Here is a 19,785-nt window from a genome sequence, read left to right as displayed (position 1 = left end):
TCTGCCTACTTGTGATCTCTGTCAAATAAATAAAATCTTTACAAAACAAAACAAAGCAATAGACTCACAAACTGGTAGCAGGGGAGAAGGAGTCAGTAAATGAGGGAAGAGGAGTGGGAGGTACAGGCTTCCAGTTATTAAATGAACAAGTCATAGGGATGAAAGCAACAGCATAGGGAATATAGTCAATGGTACTATAATAGCGTGTACTGTATGCTTGTTAACATACTATAACATATAGGACTCCTGAATCACTATGTTGTTGTACACCTGAAACTAATGTAACACTGTGTTAACTATATTTCAATGAAAAAAGTTTTAATATATACTTACTTCCTTTTGTTTTTGCTTAAGTATGTCTTCTTCATACTGTTTCTGCATCTCTTCTCGTTCCCGTGCTAAGCGACGCTCCTCTTCTTGTTCTTCCTTCTTTCTTTGCTGTTCTTCCAGCTGTTTCTTCCTGCGTTTCTCTTCTACCTGAGCGGTGATGGCTTTCTAGTTATAAATTATAAATCATAAAATGCACTGTCACAAATTTAAAAAATCTATTTGAAGCATTTGAATTTCTAAAATAAGTTTATCAGTAGCAGATAATATATAATGCAATATTACATATATAAATAAAGTTAAAATGTCAAATTTCCAATGTATTTATCCCATCTCTTGTTCCTGGAATTCTATATGCTTTTTCTTTTCTTTTTTCTTTTTTTTTTTAAAGATTTAATTATTTATTTATTTGACAGAGAGAGAGATCACAAGCAAGCAGAGAGGCAGGCAGAGAGAGAGAGGAGGAAGTAGGCTCCCTGCTGAGCAGAGAGGCCGCTTTGGGCCTCGATCCCAGGACCCTGAGATCATGACCTGAGCCGAAGGCAGCGGCTTAACCCAGGCGCCTGAGGCGCCTGAGCCACCCAGGCGCCCTATATGCTTTTTCTTTTAACAGAGGAGGTCTGTTAGAAGAAGTAATCCAAAAACAACTAAAAAAATCTCAGCACTTAGCATAGTGCCTGGTAAGTAGCAGACAGTCTGTTAATTTGCTTATTGATTAAGACTAACAATATTAATTACATCGAATTCCTCATGTATCAAAGGTTTTAAAGAATTATTCAGAATTTTAAGTCCTTTTAGTGTTAGATTAAAATTAGAATTTTAATCTTCATCTCCTTCCTTATATTATCTGCTAGATTTCTCAATCAGAATTCAGTGCCCTGTATAGTTCCCTTAAAGAACTAATTCTCATCCTAAACAAAATTCAGGAGAACTATAAACAGATGAAAAAAAAATAACCAGTACTAAGTTAAGATTTAGTGCCATTTCATATATAAAACATATATTAAAGACCTACTCTTCTGGAAGGCAAGTGGCTGGTTGTACTATGTGATACTGTCTGGTTCTCAGCATCAATATAATTTTAGTATTACTGCCAGCTGGAGTAAGAATTAGATTCATCACAGAAATGGAAGGGCCTGTGCTGTACATTTATATTGGAATTTTAATTTCCATTTATTTAGGTATCCGCTGGAAATAACTTTACTTATTAAGGCGAGGAATAGTATTTTACAGTGCAATACCTGATGTTCTAACTGTTTTTGTCGTCGCCTCTCACGTTCTTCAATCTGAGCTGGATCCAAGAGAGCAGTCATAGAACGGAGAAAGCTGGCAAGATAGACACTTTAGTTATACAAAACCCCCGAAAGATGCTAAATCATTTTTGCTCCAGATACATCCACTAGTAATTTCTACTTTAAAGGAAAATACCAAACCTGAAATCAATTAACACACATTATGACAGTCCTTTTAATAAAGCACATAGACTTCCTTAAACATTAATAAATACTGAAAGATAAACTTACTTTGTTTTCTGACTATCTGCCATGGTCTTATCTCTGACTGGTTTTGCTATATGCTCCTCCTCTGAAGGTTCAACCTGGCTTCCAGTCATAGGTGTATAAACACTGCTGATATCAGCCAGTTCGTGAGTGTCCGGAGAGACACAGAAGTACTCTGGTTGGTTGTGTGTTGACCAAGAAGACAGTTGAGACTGAGAAGCAGGATAGGTCTTTAATGAATCAAAATGCATTGCCCATCTGTCATGTTCCTCACCCTAATCATGATAAATAAGAATTACTAAGAATTCTTCCAATTGTTCTCATGTATAAAGTTCTAAAATGATAATCAAACACAATTTTTAAAAGTCACCAAAGAGCAGGATAAGCATCACAAAAATCAACGGAGCTATATTCTTTATTAATTCCATATATACTTAGGTAACTAACATAACGAGTACAAGAAATTCAAATTAGGAAATTCCTGAAAAGCCAGTTTTAAGAAATTACACAAAATCACTTACTAAATGCATTCAAAAAAGGTTTACAAGAGCAAATGTGTATTAATTTGAATACTGTAGTCTTGTCAAATAGCTTTAGGATACTTTTAGGTTTATGATTAAGGACTCAAATTATTTTTTTTCCCGTTGACAACATCCACCTAAATTTGTTAGGTTACCTTTGAAGATGTAATTTTTTCCTCTATTTTTCTCTGCCGATCATCTTCTATTTGCTTGTTCAAAGCTTCAATCCATTTCCTCTGCTGTTCTTGTTTCATGGCACTGAAAGGGCGTTCCCGTGGTACTGCTTCCTAAACAATAGTAATCAATACTATTTAAATTGCAACTCTTTTTTTTTTTTTTTAAAGATTTTATTTATTTATTTGACAGACAGAGATCACAAGTAGGCAGAGAGGCAGGCAGAGAGAGAGAGGGAAGCAGGCTCCCTGCTGAGCAGAGAGCCCGATGCGGGGCTCGATCCCAGGACCCTGAGATCATAACCTGAGCCGAAGGCAGCAGCTTAACCCACTGAGCCACCCAGGCTCCCGCAACTCTCTCTTTCTAACCACCTTATCAATCTTGACAAAAATTTATACAAACAGAAAGGCATTTATCTGAGAGGAACAACAACTGTAAACAAAAAATTTTGAATTATACAAGACATAAAGAGATGTATTCCAATTTTCAGAATCATATTTGTAACATAAAGTAGAGAACATAGAATAACTAAATGTAAATGTAATGCGGGACTCGATCCCAGAACTTTGGGATCATGACCTGAGCTGAAGGCAGAGGCTCAACCCACTGAGCCACCCAGGCGCCCCGATGAATATTGTTTTAAATCTGGCTTCAGGATACAACAAATACTGCCTTTGTACCAAAAGCCAGGAGGATGTAAGAGAGCTAGAGGCTTTCTCTCCTGAATCATGTCTCTTTAGGATATCCCTCTTTTCCATTTCTACTGCTATAGCCCTATCACAGTCTATGACATTTCAATAAGAAAAATGTATTGCGTTTGGATTAAGTCCTTGAATTCTAAGAAAAAAAAAAAAATTAAAAATTGAGGGGCACCTGGGTGGCTCAGTGGGTTAGGCCACTGCCTTCGGCTCAGGTCATGATCTCAGGGTCCTGGGATTGAGTCCCACATCAGGCTCTCTGCTCAGCAGGGAGCCTGCCTCCCTCTCTCTCTCTCTGCCTGCCTCTGCCTACTTGTGATCTCTCTCTGTCAAATAAATAAAATCTTTAAAAAAAAAAATTTGAAAAATTTCCTAATTGAAGTTGCTTCTTAATTTATGAGAATTTGGCATGCTCTAACAAAAAGAAAATAATATATTCTACTCAAGATTGTTCTGAAAGGCAAAAGCTAAGCAACAAACACTTTGTTATACAGAATAACTGCAGGATATGTTTTAAAAAATAGCTTGACAGAATACTACAATGGCGATATACCTGATGTTACCTTCTGCCTTTGTTTTTAACAGAAACAATGGCAAAGCTCCTAGTTTATAAGCAGTTGCTTAAATCAAAGGAAATATTTATAAAAAAGAAAAAAGATCTTAGTATCTCAGTTATTCTTACATGTTTTAAAGAGATAAAAACCATCACATTTCTTTAAGCCTAAAAGAACCACTTCAAAAGGAGCATTATCTTCAGGTAAGTAACTGAACAATTCTAGCTTTAAAAATGTTATCTTAAGGATGAAAATGGAAAAGAAAAACAAATGGCTCTTTGAACTCCTTACAAGACATTCTGAACACAGCACTCAATCACCTTAGAACTCTGTTCACGTTTCTTACATATGATTTAACCAGATTTGGTTTCAAATCTGTTTTTTCAGTTTACCTTTTAATTTTTTTTTACATACACATTTGAGTGAAATAATATGGTATCTGTCCTTCTCTGACTTACTTTGCTTAGCATTTTACTCTCTAGCTCCATGTTGTTGCAAATGGCAAGATTTCATTCTTTTTTATAGCTGGGTTATATTCCATTGTACATATACCATATCTTCTTTATCCATTCATCTATGGATACTTGGGCTGCTTCCACAATTTGGACGTTGTAAATAATGCTGCAATGAACATAGGGGGTGCACCTACCTATTCAAATTAGTGTTTTCTTATTCTTTGAGTAAAAACCCAGTTCTGCAATTTCTGGGTCATATGGTAGTTCTATATTTCATTTTCTTTTTTTTTTAAAGATTTTATTTATTTATTTGACAGAGAGAGATCACAAGTAGGCAGAGGCAGGCAGAGAGAGAGAGAGAGAGGAGGAAACAGGCTCCCTGCTGAGCAGAGACCCCGATGCGAGACTCGATCCCAGGACCCTGAGATCATGACCTGAGCCGAAGGCAGCGGCTTAACCCACTGAGCCACCCAGGCGCCCTATATTTCATTTTCTAAGCATACTCTTTTCCACAGTGGCTGCACAAGTTTGCATTCCTACCAAGAGCATGTGACAATTCCTATTTCTCCACATCCATGCCAATACTTGTTGTTTCTTGTGTTTTTGATTTTAGCCATTCTGACATGTGTGAGGTGATATCTCATTAACTTTTCATTTGCATTTCCCAGATGCTGAGTGATGCTGAGTATCTCTTCATACGTCTATTGGCTGTCTGGAGTATGTCTTCTTTGATGAAATGTCTGTCCTGTCTCTGCCCCTGCCCCTCCCACTCATGATCTTTCTCACTTTCTAAAATAAATAAGTCAATAAATCTTTGAAAACAATCTGTTTAGCAATTTCTCAATTGAGAAATTTAGATATTGAAGTTTTCATTTATTTAAATCTAATTTTTGCTTCATTTATTTTATCAGATTCATGCATGTTAAAAATTGCTATTTCTTGATTTCCTAAATCTTCTATCTATATTTACAACCCTCACCAACCTAATAATGATCTTATTTTTATTAGTGTAGCAATAACAATTTTATTTTGTTTAGCATTTCTTTTTTTTTAATCCTATTATTTTATTTTATTTTATTTTTTTTTTTTTTTTAAAGATTTTATTTATTTATTTGAAAGAGAGAGATCACAAGCAGGCAGAGTGGCAGGCAGAGAGAGAGAAACAGAGAGAGAGGAGGAAGCAGGCTCCCCGCCGAGCAGAGAGCCCGACGCGGGACTCGATCCCAGGACCCCGAGATCATGACCCGAGCCGAAGGCAGCGGCTCAACCCACTGAGCCACCCAGGCGCCCCAATCCTATTATTTTAAACCTTGCTGCATTCCTATGCTTTAAGTGTGTCTTGGATTCTAGAAAGTATCTAGATTTCTTTATGTTAATTAGTATTTTCTTAATTGGTGAGTTTTGGTTCACTTAGATTTATTATATTTATTGATGTATTTGGTCCTATTTCTATCTTAATCTTACATTCCACTTTATCTCACTTTATTTTTAAGACTCTCTCTAAATTTTTGACGTCAAAGATATCATCTTCTAATAAGAACTTTAAAATGCTCTCATATCCTTTGACCTTGCCTTCCTCTGCCAACCCATCAAGACTGGTATTAACTAGACCTTCTTTATTTGTTATAAAAGTAACAATCCACTCTACTAAGGTAAATAATCACAAATCTCTTCCAGCATCCCTTAATTTACCTTACATTTTTGGTTAAGCACTTCATTCAAACCTGTTTTCAGTGTCACCTTTTAGTAAAAATTCTCAGAGCACTTTAATGCCTGGAAATATTATCTACTCTCATTTCAATGACAGTTTGGCTAGATATTAAATTCTAAATTTTAATAGTTATCTTATACCCAGTGCTACTGCCGGGGGAAAAAAAAAAAGCTCATATTTGTTCTCTTATATATTGCTTGTTCTTTCTTTCTGCAGGCTTTTAGAATTTCTGGGTCTTCCATATTCTTAAATTTCAGGTTAGTATGTGTAGTGAGGTCTTCCTTATTTTCTTTTTGGGGTGCTTTCTAGCCCTTTAAATCTGAGGTCAGTTAACATACAGATCTCAATTACTTTTTCAAGTATTTCCTCTCTTCTCCCAATGTCGCTCTTGTTTGGAGGGAAAAGTCAGCATTTCTATTTTCATTCTCATTCTGCCTTAAATTTTTTTCCCTATTTGTCCTTTCCAAGATATTTTCTAAATAGGCCCTACCAATTATTTATTTACTCCCTAGCTCTATCATTCCCACTATTTCACATCTATTGTATTTTACACTTTTTTTTATGTTTCACACTTAAATTTTCTGCATGGTTGTTTGTTCTATGTTCTTATTGTAACACTTTCCCTAACTTCTTTTATTATGTTCTTTAGACTAAATTTATCGATTTATCTGTTCTAATATTTTTGCTTCTGTTAGACTCTGATATACTCTATCTACACTGCTTCCTTTGAAATAGCTGTGTTCCTCCAACATTTTTGTTATTTGCAGCAGTTCATTTTTTTTCCTGGCACTATCAACCAAACTTGTCCAGCAATGAACAGCCAAATATTCAGTGGGAGGAATGGCAAAGAGCAGACTAGCCCTAGGGTTGAAACTTAGGGTGTTAAACTGCAATCACTCCCCCCAGAGCTTCTTTTTTGGGAGCATTCCTTAGACTGTTTTTGTAATTCACGAGACAAGTGAGTATCAATAGGAAGGAGTAGAGTAGTCTCCACCTGATTTTCCAAGTTCCTGCAAAGAAGTAAGATTTAAGCAAGGACTGGCCCAGGATTTTATTCTAGAGGACAGCTAGAACAGAGATCCAATTTACAGTTAATGGGAAGTGAGGCACTGTTTAAGACAATGACATCAGGGGATGGGGGAAAGCATTTCAACAAGAACAGAATTCTAAAAATTCATTTCTTATTTTCCTTTCCCACAGAGATGCTGGGTTAATTTCTATCACAGGCCACCTACCAATCCAACAAATCAAAAAAGTATCCTTCCCTCATTTTCCTATTATCTCAAAAAATGACCTTAAGGGGAGATACTAGCAGTTTATAACCAAGGTTCAGTATCTTGATCATGGGATCTTAGTATTTTTAAGTTTGTAAAAGCTTATTTATTGTCAATATTTTCTGCTTGACTTTAATTTTTGGTTATGTTTTTCTTATAACATTACAGCAAATTTTGTAAATGTTCTGTTGACATTTAAAAATTTGGTATTTGTATTTGTAGAAAATAAAATCACTGATACTTTTATGGTCTAAATACTCTGATAATACCCCAGTAAAAATGTGCCTCAATTTCTCCTACTTATTTTTGGCTTATGAATCACAAAAATATTATTCTTACATCTTTGTTATTGACTCTACTTTTCATCAAAAATAATTTGTTATGGGGGTGCCTGGGTGACTCAGTCAAACATCCCTAGGGGCATGTGTTCAAGTCTCATACGGGGCTCCACCCTAGGCATAGAGCCTACATTAAAAAAAATAAGTTAACAGCTTTCTCTCCCAAAGTAATGTTTCTAAAATTACAAGCAATTTTGCCTTTTGCATTTTTTTTAAATTTTGATTTTATGTTATCTATTTTTAATAATGTATAATTCTATTATTAAGTGTATCTCTTTTAAGCAGCAGGTCTGCGGGGGAGGGGGCAGTTCTCATACCTCTGCTTTTAAATAAAAGATTTCTGACATTTCGGAGCTTACTTTTTGTTTCTGTTGTACAGGTTACATTAGTAGATAGTCTCTTAATACTTAAAGCAGTGATTATCTTTGCTTTCCATATTCTTAAACCTTTATCCGGGTTTCAGAATCATAATTAACTGTCTTTACAGAGAGATCACGCAACATATCAACATAAAAATATAAGGCATAAAACAAACAAAAGCATAAAGAACAAAAGTGGAAAGGTCCCCTTTGTTTCCATTACTCTTAGACTTAGACAATGCCAACAATCTGCTTTCTTTTACATATTTGTATTTGTTAATAGGTCTTCCAGATTTTTTTTCCTTTAAACATGGAAATGGTGACACTGTATGTATTTTTTTGCAATTTACCTTATTTCACAAAGTCTTATAGAGACTTTGTGTTAGCTATATATTCCCTTTTTTAAAACCATAAATTCCTTATTATGTTTTAATTCTGATTCACTTTTCTGACCGAGGAATAATCTTTAAAAACTGCTTTAAAAAAAACCAAAGAAAGATCTTTGGGAAGAATATTTTATAAATTCTTATAGGTCTGAACATAACTTTATGGTCCCTTTACATGTGAACGTGCTGTTTAGGCATTAAATTCTTTGTCTCAGTGTACCTATTAAACCTGTACAAGGGGAATTCAAACCATTCTAAACATCTACAAACTCAACAGGAGATCGAAGAAAAGAATAGCAGCAATGATATCAACATAAAAAGGACTACTTTCTGGAAGGTAGGACATGCAGAGAAGTGAATCCAAGGCAATATCTGGGAAGACAGACCACAGCTGATGGGGGGAACCTCCATCAGCTGGCTCCTGGTAAGTGACAGAGCAGTGGAGCACAAAATCAAAACTTTTAGAAGTCTGCTCCATGGAGGGACATCACTCCAGTGGCTAAGCGGGGGTTGGAACTCTCGCTGGGACATTGTGGTCTCAGGATCCTCAGGGTCATAGAAAGACCAGGTATGCCTGAGTGTGCCACAGCCCCCACATACTGGAGGAAGGAAGCTGGCTGCAAAGACGGGAGCCGAGGAGGGGGCTCTCAGCTTGGGGTTGCCATTAACCATGATCCGTGGCACAGTCAGGCCACTACTCTTCAAGCACAGAGTGAACAAGTGGCAGATCCAGGGAGATTCCCCTTCCTCCCCTAGAAGGAATAGCACAGGAGCACACTGCAGGAATCTGCTAGGTTTGTAAACTCCAAACAAGGTCCTGTGCCAGAGACAGAAATGCTCAGTCACAGGCCAGGTGAGCTCAGAGTGCAGGAGACAGGAGTGATTAACTGCTTTTCTCTGAGGGCTCACTGAGGAGTGGGGCCTTGAGTCTGAAGCATCTCTGGGGCTGGATATTGGAACGCCACCATTCTCATTCTCATCCTCCAAAGCTGTACATGTAGAAAGATTTCAGGGAACAAAAGCTACCAAGAGCAAACCTGAGCAGGTTACTCAGCCTGGCCCAACAAGGACAGTGAAATTTCACCCAGGCAAAGACATTGGAGAATCACTGCAACAGGCCCCTCTCCAAGAAAATCAGCAAGAACATTCAACCAAGGGCGCCTGGGTGGTTCAGTTGGTTAAGCGACTGCCTTCAGCTCAGGTCATGATCCTGGAGTTCCAGGATCGAGTCCCACATTGGACTCCCCGCTTGGCAGGGAGTCTGCTTTTCCCACTGACTGCTCTCCTCTCATCCTCTCTCTCAAATAAATAAAATCTTAAAAAAAAAAAAAAAAATCCAACAAAGACCAAGTATACCAAACAATCAGAACCACAAAACTCCAGAGCCAGAGGAATAGAACTAAGTTTTTTTTTAAATTTTTTTTAGATTTTCTAAAGAATGTTTCCTCTTTCCTCTTCCAACCAACTTCTTATCAACTGCTTCTTTAAAATCTTTTTAATATTCATTTTTACAGTCCTATTCTATCCCTTCATTGTATATAACTTTACTTTTTGTATATAAGTTTTTCTTTCTTTAAGTTTGGGATGCAGTTTCTTCTAACAGACCAAAATACACCCTAAATCTAATACATAGTTTTATTCTATTCACCCGCCTGATCACATTCATTTTTTGTAAATTATGTTTCATTCTTCTTTCAAACCAACTTATCAATTCCTTTTTAAAAATCTTCTTACATGTTCATTTTTACAGTCATAGTCCATCCCTACATTGTATTTACCCTTATTTTTGAATATATGTATATAAGTTTTTCTTTCCTTAAAATTTTAGGGGCAGTTTGTTCAAACATATCAAAATATACACAAAATCTACTGTGCAGCTCCGTTCTATTCACCAGCCTAATCATGTTCTTTTTCTTGTTGTTCCCCTCCCTCCTCCGCAGTTACAGGTCTCTTCTGATTTGTTTAGTGTATATTTTTCTGGGGTCGTTGTTACCCTTTTAGCATTTTTTTCTCTCGACCATGTATTCTCTGGACAAAATGACAAAATGGGAAAACTCACCTCAAAAAAAAAGAAGAGGTGGTGCCAAATGTCAGGGACCTAATCATCGGGGACATTATTAAGATGTCAGAACTAGATTCAGAATGATGACTGTAAAGATACTAGCTGAGCTTGAAGAAAGCACAGAAGATACTAGAGAATCCATTTCTGGAGAAATAAAATCTAACCAAGTTGAAATAAAAAAAGCAATTAATGAAGTGCAATCAAACATGAAGGCTCTAACTCTAGGATAAATGAAGCGGAAGGGAAAATTAGTGATATAGGGCGCCTGGGTGGCTCAGTGGGTTAAGCCGCTGCCTTCGGCTCAGGTCATGATCTTGGGGTCCTGGGATCAAGTCCCGCATTGGGCTCTCTGCTCAGCAGGGAGCCTGCTTCCTCCTCTCTCTCTCTCTCTCTGCCTGCCTCTCTGCCTACTTGTGATCTCTCTCTGTCAAATAAATAAAATCTTTAAAAAAAAATTAGTGATATAGAAGACCAAATGATAGAGAATAAAGTAAGAAAAAGAGAGATAAACTACTGGATCGTGAGGGGAGAATTCAAGAGGTAAGTAATAACATAAAGCAAAAGAATATTAGAATAATTGGGATCCCAGAAGAAGAAGGAAGAGAGAGGGGCAGAAGGTTTATTGTAGTAAATTATAGCAGAGAACTTCCCTAAATGAAAGAAGGAAACAGGCATCAAAATCCAGGAGGCAGGCCACCTGAGTGGCTAAGTGGGTTAAGCCTCCACATTCAGCTCAGGTCATGATCCCAGGGTCCTGGGATGGAGCTCCCCATCAGGCTCTTTGCTCAGCGGGGAGCCTGCTTCCCTCCACCCCTCCGCCTGCTCCTCTGCCTACTTGTGATCTCTCCCTGTCAAATTAATAAATGGAATCTTGAATAATTTTTTTTTTTAATCCAGGAGGCACAAAGAATCCCCCTCAAAATCACTAAAAATGGGTGAACACCCTGACATGTAATAGTAACACTTATAAATGTCAAAGACAAAGAGAAAATCCTGAAAGCATCCGGAGGAACAAAGGGTCTGTAAACTACAAAGGTTGAAACATTAGATTGGCAGCAGACCTATCCACAAAGACCTAAGGACACCTAAAGAGCTGGAGAAACAATGGCAAAGCCTAAACCCAGCAGGAGAAGAGAAATAATAAAGACCAGAGTAGAAATCAATGAAATAGAAACCAACAGATCCCCCAAACTAGGAGCTAGTTCTCTGAAAGAATTAATAAGACTAATAAACACCTGGCCAGATTTATCAAAAAGAAAAGAGAAAGGACCCAAATAAGTAAAATCATGAATGAAACAGAAGAGATCACGGGAGCACCTGTGGGTCCTCCTATTGGACAGGTGCTCCTGTTGGTTAAGCGTCTCCTTGGGTTTGGGTCACAATCCCAGGGGTCCAGGGATGGAGTCCCACATTGGGCCCCCTGCTCAGGAGGGAGTCTTCTTCTCCCTCTCCCTCTGCCTGCTCCTTCTGCTTCTCCTCTCTCACTTGTGCTTGCTCTCTCTCTCTCTCAAATTAATGAATAAATCTTTAAAAAAAAAAAAAAAAGGAAAAAAATTTTTAAGAAAAAGAAAAAGGAGAGATCACAAACACCACCAAAAAAATACAATTATAAAAACATATTATAAGCAGCTATATGCCAGCTCTGAAAGAAATGGATGCATTCCTACAGACATATAAACTACCAAAACTGAACCAGGAAGAAACAGAAAACCTGAACAGACCCATAACCAGTAAGGAGATTAAAGAAGTCATCAAAAATCTCTCAACAAACAAGAGCCCAGGGCCAGATGGCTGCCCAGGGGGATTCTAACAAACATTTAAAGAAGAATTAATACCTATTCTCCTAAAACTGTTCCAAAAAACAGAAATGGAAGAACTTCCAAACTCATTTATGAGGCCAGCATTACCTTGATCCTGAAACCAGACAAAGACCCCATCAAAAGGGAGAATTACAAACCAATATCTTTGATGAACACAGATGTGAAAATTCTCACCAAAATACTAACCAATAGGATCCAACAGTACATTAAAAGGATTATTCACCAGGACCAAGTGGGATTTATTCCTGGGCTGCAAGGTTGGATCAACATCTGCAAATCAATCAATGTGATACAATACATTAATAAAAAAAAGAACAAGAACCATATGGTACTCTCAATAGATGCTGAAAAAGCATTTGACAAAGTACAGCATCCTTTCATGATCGAAACTCTTCAAAGTGTACAGATAGAGGGTACATACCTCAATATCATCAAAGCCATCTATGAAATCCCATAGCGATTAACATTCTCAATTGGGAAAAACTGAGAGATTTTCCCCAAAGGTCAGGAACACGGCAGGGCTGTCCACTATCACCACTGTTATTCAACACAGTACTAGAAGTCCTAGCCTTGGCAATCAGACAACAAAATGAAATAAAAGGCACCCAAATCAGCAAAGAATTCAAACTCTCACTCTTTGCATATAACATGATACTTTATGTGGAAAACCCAAAAGACTCTACTCCAAAACTGCTAGAACTCCTGCAGGAATTCAGTAGAATATCAGGACATAAAATAAATGCAGAGAAATCACTTGTATTTCTATATACCAACAACAAGACAGAAGAAAGAGAAATTAAAAAGTCGATCCCATCTACAATTGCACCCAAAACCATAAGATACCTATGAATAAACCTAACCAAGGAGGCAAAGAATCTGTACTCAAAAACCTATATAGAGCACTCATGAAAGACTGAAGGACACAAAGAAATGGAAAAACGTTCCATGCTCATGGACTGGAAGAACAAACATAGTGACAATGTCTATGCTACCTAGAACAATCACACATTTAATGCAATCCCTATCAAAATACCTCCAACTTTTTCAAAGAAATGGAACAAATAACCCTAAAAGTTGTACAGAACCAGAAAAGATCCCAAATAGCCAGAGGAATGTTGAAAAAGAAAACCAAAGTTGGTGGCATCACAATTCCAGAATTCAAGCTCTATTACAAAGCTGTGATCATCAAGACAGTATGATCCTGGCACAAAAACAGACACATAGATCAATGGAACAGAACAGAGAACCCAGAAATGCACCCGCAACTCTATGATCAACTGATCACTGACAAAGCGGGAAAGAATGTCCAATGGAAAAATGAGTCTCTTCAACAAATGGTGCTGGGAGAATTGGACAGCCAAATGCAGAAGAATGAAACTGGGCCACTTCCTTACACCACACACAAAAAACAGACTCAAAATGGATGAAAGGCCTCAATGTGAGACAGGAATCCTTCAAAAATCCTTGAGGAGAACACAGGCAGCCACCTCCACCTCAGCCACAGCATCTTCTTCCTAGAAACACCGCCAGAGGCAAGGGAAGCAAGGGCAAAAATGAACTACTGGGACTTCATCAAGATCAAAATCATTTGCACAACAAAGGAAACAGTTAACAAAACCAAAAGACAACCAACAGAATGGGAGAAGATATTTGCAAATGACATGTCTCAAAAAGGGTTAGTATCCAAAGCGTATAAAGAACTTACCAAACTCAACACCCAAAGAACAAACAATACAATCAAGAAATGGGCAGAAGACATGAACAGATGTTTCGGCAAAGACGACATCCAAATGGCCAACAGACACAGGAAAAAGTGCTCCACATCGCTCGGGATCAGGGAGATACAAATCAAAACCACAGTGAGATACCACTTCACATTAGTCAGTATGGCTAAAGTTAACCAGTCAGGAAATGACAGGAGTTGGCCAGGATGCAGAGAAAGGGAAGCCCTCCTACATTGTTGGTGGGAATGCAAGTTGGGGCAGCCACTCTGGAAAACAGTAGGGAGGTTCCTCAAAGAGTTGAGAATAGAGCTACCCTATGACCCAGCAATTATACTATTGGGTATTTACCCAATGATACAAATGTAGTGATCTGAGGAGGCATGTGCATCCCAATGTTTATAGCAGCCATGTCCACAATAGCCAAACTATGGAAAAGAGCCTAGATGTCCATCAACAGATGAATGGATAAAGATGATGTCGTGTGTGTGTGTGTGTGTGTGTGTTTGTGTGTGTATACATATATATACATGTATGTATATAGATGTATGGAATATTATGCAGCCATCAAGAAACTCAGTATCTTGCTATTTGCAACAACGTGGATGGAATTAGAGGCTATTTTGCTAAGCAAAATAAGTCAATCAGAGAAAGCCAATTATCATATGATCTCACTGATCTGAAGAATGTGAGAAACAGGACAGAGGATCATAGGGGAAGGGAGGGAAAAATGAAAGAAGACGAAACCAGAGAGGGAGACAAACCATAAGAGACTCATCATCTCAGAAAACAAACTGAGGGTTGTTTGAGGGGAGGGGAATGGGAGGGATGGGGTGGCTGGAGATGGTTTTTGGGGAGGGTATGTGCTATGGTGAGTGCTATGAATTAATGAATCACAGACCTGTACCCCTGAAGCAAATAATACGTATGTTAACAACAAACAAATAAACCTTTAAGAACACTGTTCTATTATCTACAGAGAAGAAATCTAAGGTTAATTTGAGCTTTGTTCCCGGTCTTCTTATTTTAAATGCCTGAAGAAGCCTATACTTGTTCAATAAATTTTAACAGTTATCAGGATGTCTCTTCAAATCAGCCTCTTTCATTTAATTTTTTTTCTGATCTAGGGAAGTTTTTTCTCTGATACCTATTAACAGCTATCTATTTGCTGTTTTCTTTTTCAAAAAAGCATATCATTCAAGGTTGTATCTTTATAAGCTATTTGTAATCTTCTCTGCCAGACTTTCATTTAAAAATTCTATGTCTATTTGGGGCACCTGGATGGCTCAGTCAGTTAAGTGTCTGACTTTGCTCAAGTCATGATCTTATATTCCTGGGACTGAACTCTGCATTAGGCTCCACACTCCATGGGTAATCTGCTTGTCCCATTCCCTTTCCCTCTGCCCCTAAGCCTACTCATACTCCCTCTACCTCTCTTTCAAATAAATAAAAATCTTTAAAAACAAAATTTTACCTATATTCATGGAGTGTCCCCACAGTGATTTCCTCTCCCTCCTGTGATTTCAATTTATTTCATTGCCAAATCTTTTTTCTTTCCTTCTACTGTATTCTTAGTTTTCTACTACTCTCATCTTGGGTCTATTCTTGTATACAGATTTCCTAAATCATTTCAAGTCCTTTGTGGAATAAGATAGGAATAAATAAAAACTAAGTCAGTGTTTTCTTAAAAAATTTCTTAGTTCACAAAATGAGACATATTTCTTATTTGAGATTTTTCTGAGTACTCAGCAGGAATATCTCTCTTTCTAGTGTGAAATTTTCATAGTCTCCATTTTTCCCTATATATCCCTCCTTGAACAAAGACCTATCCAGCCTATTGTTACAGGTAGTCAGGATGTGTAAGTTACTCTTAGTGCTCTCCTGCACCTGTTTAAGTGTTAGTATATTTGGCTCTTATTCTAAAACTGGATGCACAAGTCTGTGAAGTGCCTAGTATACTTTTGGAGCCTAACAAGCCTTTAAACAATTCCATTTACTTATTCTAGTTAACCATTACATCTTTTTGGCAAGGCCAAGAGACCCTCCTAGTTTTGAATAAGGAAGGTCTCTTCCTAGGGAGTTCAATTTTGGAGAACTGAGATAGAGTTCCCTTGAGTTCAAGACTGCCTGTGTAGAGAGGAAAAGGCTCTCGCCAGTACTGGCTCATTCTAGTCAGGCTGCAGTATTTCTTTGTCCTGAAATAAGGCCATCAATGGATTGGGACTAAGTTATAACTTAGTCACATCCCAGTTCTGCTGTGGGAAGAGCCTCACAATCCACAAACATTATTGTCAAGATTCAGAAGTAAACTGACAAGAGAAGGAACATAATGGTTATATGTATTCCATTTTCATTCTACTGGGCTGTGGACTGTATTTTTAAAAATTCTTGTCCTGGGTGCCTGGGTGGCTCAGTTGGTTAAGCGTCTGCCTTTGGCTCAGCCCCACATCCAGCTCCCTGCTCAGGGAGGAGTGTGCTTCTCCCCCTCCCTCTGGCACTTTTCCTGCTCATTCTCTCTCTATATATATAAATAAACAAAATCTTTATAAAAGAAAAAATCTTGGGGTGCCTGGGTGGCTTAGTTAGTAGGCAACTGCCTTCAGCTCAGTTCATAATCCCAGGGTCCTGGGATCGAACCCTGCATCAGGTTCCCTGCTCAGTGGAGAGCCCACTTCTCCCTCTCCCTCTGCCACTCTCCCTCCCTGTGCTCTCTCTCTCTTAAATGAGTAAATAAAATCTTAAAAAAAAGCTTGGCCCATTACTGATAGAAATCCATAAAAATGCATGAACTCTAAACTATACTATTCTATACTGCACTGTTTCTGGGACAGGACATGGGTAGAAATGTGTTTTGTATTATCCTTTATATCCTTTTGCATGCCAGAAATATTACATAGTATTTTTCAAAGTAAAAGTCAAAAAAGGAAATTATACATACATATTACCCAGGCAGGATTATGCATACATATGAATGTCTTATTAATGCAGACCAGTGTTTTATGTATCTACTCATTAAGAAAACAATATAGTTCCAGAAAGATCTACAAGTTCATGTGCCATACAATAATCATCACCCTCAAGATTCTACACAAGAAATAAAATATTAGAAATAAACAAATACAGCAAAGTTGCAGGATACAACACAAACACAGAAAAACTAATCACATTTCTATATACTAATGATGAACAATCTGGGAAAAGGAAATTAGGAAAACAATTCCATGTGTAATAGCACCAAAAAGAATAAAATACCTAGGAATAAGTAGGCAACAAGTTGTGTACATGGGAAACAAAAAACATTGCTAAAAGACATTAAAGAAGTCACAAATAAATGGAAAGATATTGCATCCATGAATCAAAAGACAGTATTGTCAACAGGGGCGCCTGGGTGGCTCAGTGAGTTAAGTCTCTGCCTTGGGCTCAGGTCATGATCTCAGGGTCATGGGATCGAGCCCGACATCAGGCTCTCAGCAGGGAGTCTGCTTCCCCCCTCTCTCTTGCCTGCCTCTCTGCCTACTTGTAATCTCCATCTGTCAAATAAATAAATGAAATCTTTACAAAAAAAAAAAAAAAAAAAGATCACCTAGTGCAATCTACAGATTCAAAGTAACCTCTATGAAAAACTTGCTGTACTTTGCAGAAATGAAAAAAATCTACCCTAAGATTCCCATGGTATCTCAAGAAACCCTGAATAGCTATAACAATCTTGAAAAAGAACAAAAACTGGAGAATAAATGCTTTTAAAACCTACTACAAAGGTATGATAATTAAAACAGTGAGACAATGACATAAAGAGACATACAGAACAACGGACTAGAATGGACAGCCCAGAATTAAATACTCCTATAAACAGTCAAATGATTTTTGACAAATGTGCCAAGACCATTCAATTGGGAAAGAATAATCTTTTCAAACAAATGGCACTGAGAAAACTGGATATAAATGCAAAATATGGAAAAGAAAAAAAATCCTGTCTTATATTACATACAAAAAATAACTCTAAATGGATCAAAGACCTAAACATAAGAGCTGAAACTATAAAACTCTTAAAACTCTTAGAAGAAAACATAGAAAAGCTCCCTACCAGATTTGGCAATGATTTATTAGACAGGATATCAAAAGCACAGGCAACAAAGGAAAAAAACAAAAACATAAAATGGACTTCATCAAAATTAAAAGCTTTTGTGCATCAAAGGGCTCTATCAAGCAAATGAAAAGGTAAAATGAAGCATGATACAAAATATTTGCAAACAATATATCTGATCAGGTATGCAAAATTTATAAAGAATGCCTACAACTCAGGGCACCTGGGCTCAGTTGGTTAAGCAACAGCATTGGGCTCAGGTCATGATGCTAGAGTCCCAGGATGGGAGTCCTGCACTGGGCTCCCTGCTCAGCAGGAATCTGCTTCTCCCTCTGACCCTCTCCCCTCTCATGCTCTCCCACATATAGAAATAAAAATTAAAAAAAAAAAAAAAAAAAAGAATGCCTATAACAATGAAAACAATTTTTTTTAATGGGCAAAAAATTTATACTTCTCCAAAGAACATACAGAGATAGCCAATAAGCTATGAAAAAATGTTCAACATTACAAATTATTAAAGGAAATATAAATCAACACTACAAAGAGCTACTACTACTTCACACCTATTAGAAGTCATCTATTATTTAAAAACAAAGTTGAGAATGTGAAGAAATCAGAACCTTTGTGCATTGCTGATGGAAATGTACAATAGTGTAGCAACTATGGAAAACAGGATAGTAATTAAACATAGAACTGCCAAATGAAAATTGGTAGAAGTCTGGGGTGCCTGGGTCACTCAGTCAGTTAAGCATCCAACTCTTGACTTCAGCTCAGGTCATGATCTCAGGGTCATGAGATCAAGACCCACATGTGGCTCCAAAGTAGGTGTGGAGCCTGCTTAAGATTCTCTCTTTCTGCCTCTGCTCCTCCACTCTCCATGCTCCCCCTCATACCCCACGAGCTTGCATGTGGTCTCTCTCAAAAAAACAAACACAAATTTTTTTTTAAGATTTTATTTATTTACTTGACAGAGAGAGAGTACAAGCAGGGAGAGTGGAAGAAGGAGAAGCAGGCTCCCCACTGAGCAGGGAGCCCAATGCGGGACTCGATCCGGGGACCCTGGGATCATGACTTGAGCCCAAGGCAGACACTTAACTAACAGACCCACCCAGGCACCCCACAAAAACTCTTTATTTTTTTCTCCCTCTTCTTAAATAGGAAAGTAAATTGATAAAAGCTTAACCAAAAAATTAAATATAAAATACCATAGGATCCAACAATTCCACTTATGGGTATATAGCCAAAAGTACTAAGAACAAAGCCTCAAAGAGATTATACGTAATGTTTATAGCAGCATTATTCCACAGTAGCCAAAAAGAGGTAATAACTCAAATGTCCATCAACATCTGAATGGATAAACAAAATGCAATTGTTATAAATACAATGAAATATTATTTAGCCTTAAAAAGGAATGAAATTCTGATACAGTGTAGAACATGGATGAACCCTGAAAACATTAAGATAAATGAACTTTGTCAGACACCAAAAGGCAAATATTACAGGATTCTACTTAAAGTTATTCAGAATAGTCAAAATCATAGGCAAACTAGAATGGTTTCCAGCAGTCGGGGGAGGGAAAAATGGGGAGTGTTTAATGGATACAGTTTCAGTTTGCAGAGATGAAAAAATTCTGGAGGTGGACAGTAGTAATGGTTGCCTGACAATGTGAATGTACTTAATCTCTCAATATGGCACATTTAAAAATAATTAAAATGGTAAATTCTATGTTATGTATCTTTTGCCACAATAAAAAAAAAAAACGTTGAAAAGGAATTAAAATAGGGGGTGCCTGGGTGGCTCAG

At 37.5% G+C, this 19,785-nt stretch overlaps 1 protein-coding gene across 10 annotated transcripts in view; it reads right to left on the bottom strand.

Moving 5' to 3' along the window:
• The window catches only part of CCDC66 (coiled-coil domain containing 66), a 69,286-nt gene that overhangs the window by 31,489 nt on the left and 18,012 nt on the right, over positions 1 to 19,785 (bottom strand). For 9 of the 10 annotated variants that reach the window (XM_059161231.1, XM_059161238.1, XM_059161234.1 and 6 more), the window contains 4 exons: positions 2,503 to 2,634; positions 1,851 to 2,101; positions 1,569 to 1,653; positions 334 to 495 (listed from right to left, as the gene is read on the bottom strand). In XM_059161231.1, the coding sequence (XP_059017214.1) occupies positions 334 to 495; positions 1,569 to 1,653; positions 1,851 to 2,101; positions 2,503 to 2,634 (630 nt within the window). The remainder of the gene's footprint in view (positions 1 to 333; positions 496 to 1,568; positions 1,654 to 1,850; positions 2,102 to 2,502; positions 2,635 to 19,785) is intronic. The other variant, XM_059161232.1, reaches the window with a different exon arrangement.

Source organism: Mustela lutreola, chromosome 2 (assembly GCF_030435805.1).
Source record: "Mustela lutreola isolate mMusLut2 chromosome 2, mMusLut2.pri, whole genome shotgun sequence".
In the NCBI taxonomy this organism is placed as follows: Eukaryota; Metazoa; Chordata; class Mammalia; order Carnivora; family Mustelidae; genus Mustela; species Mustela lutreola.
Note: the sequence above shows the minus strand (reverse complement) of the source record. Positions and strands in the feature narration are given on the sequence as shown.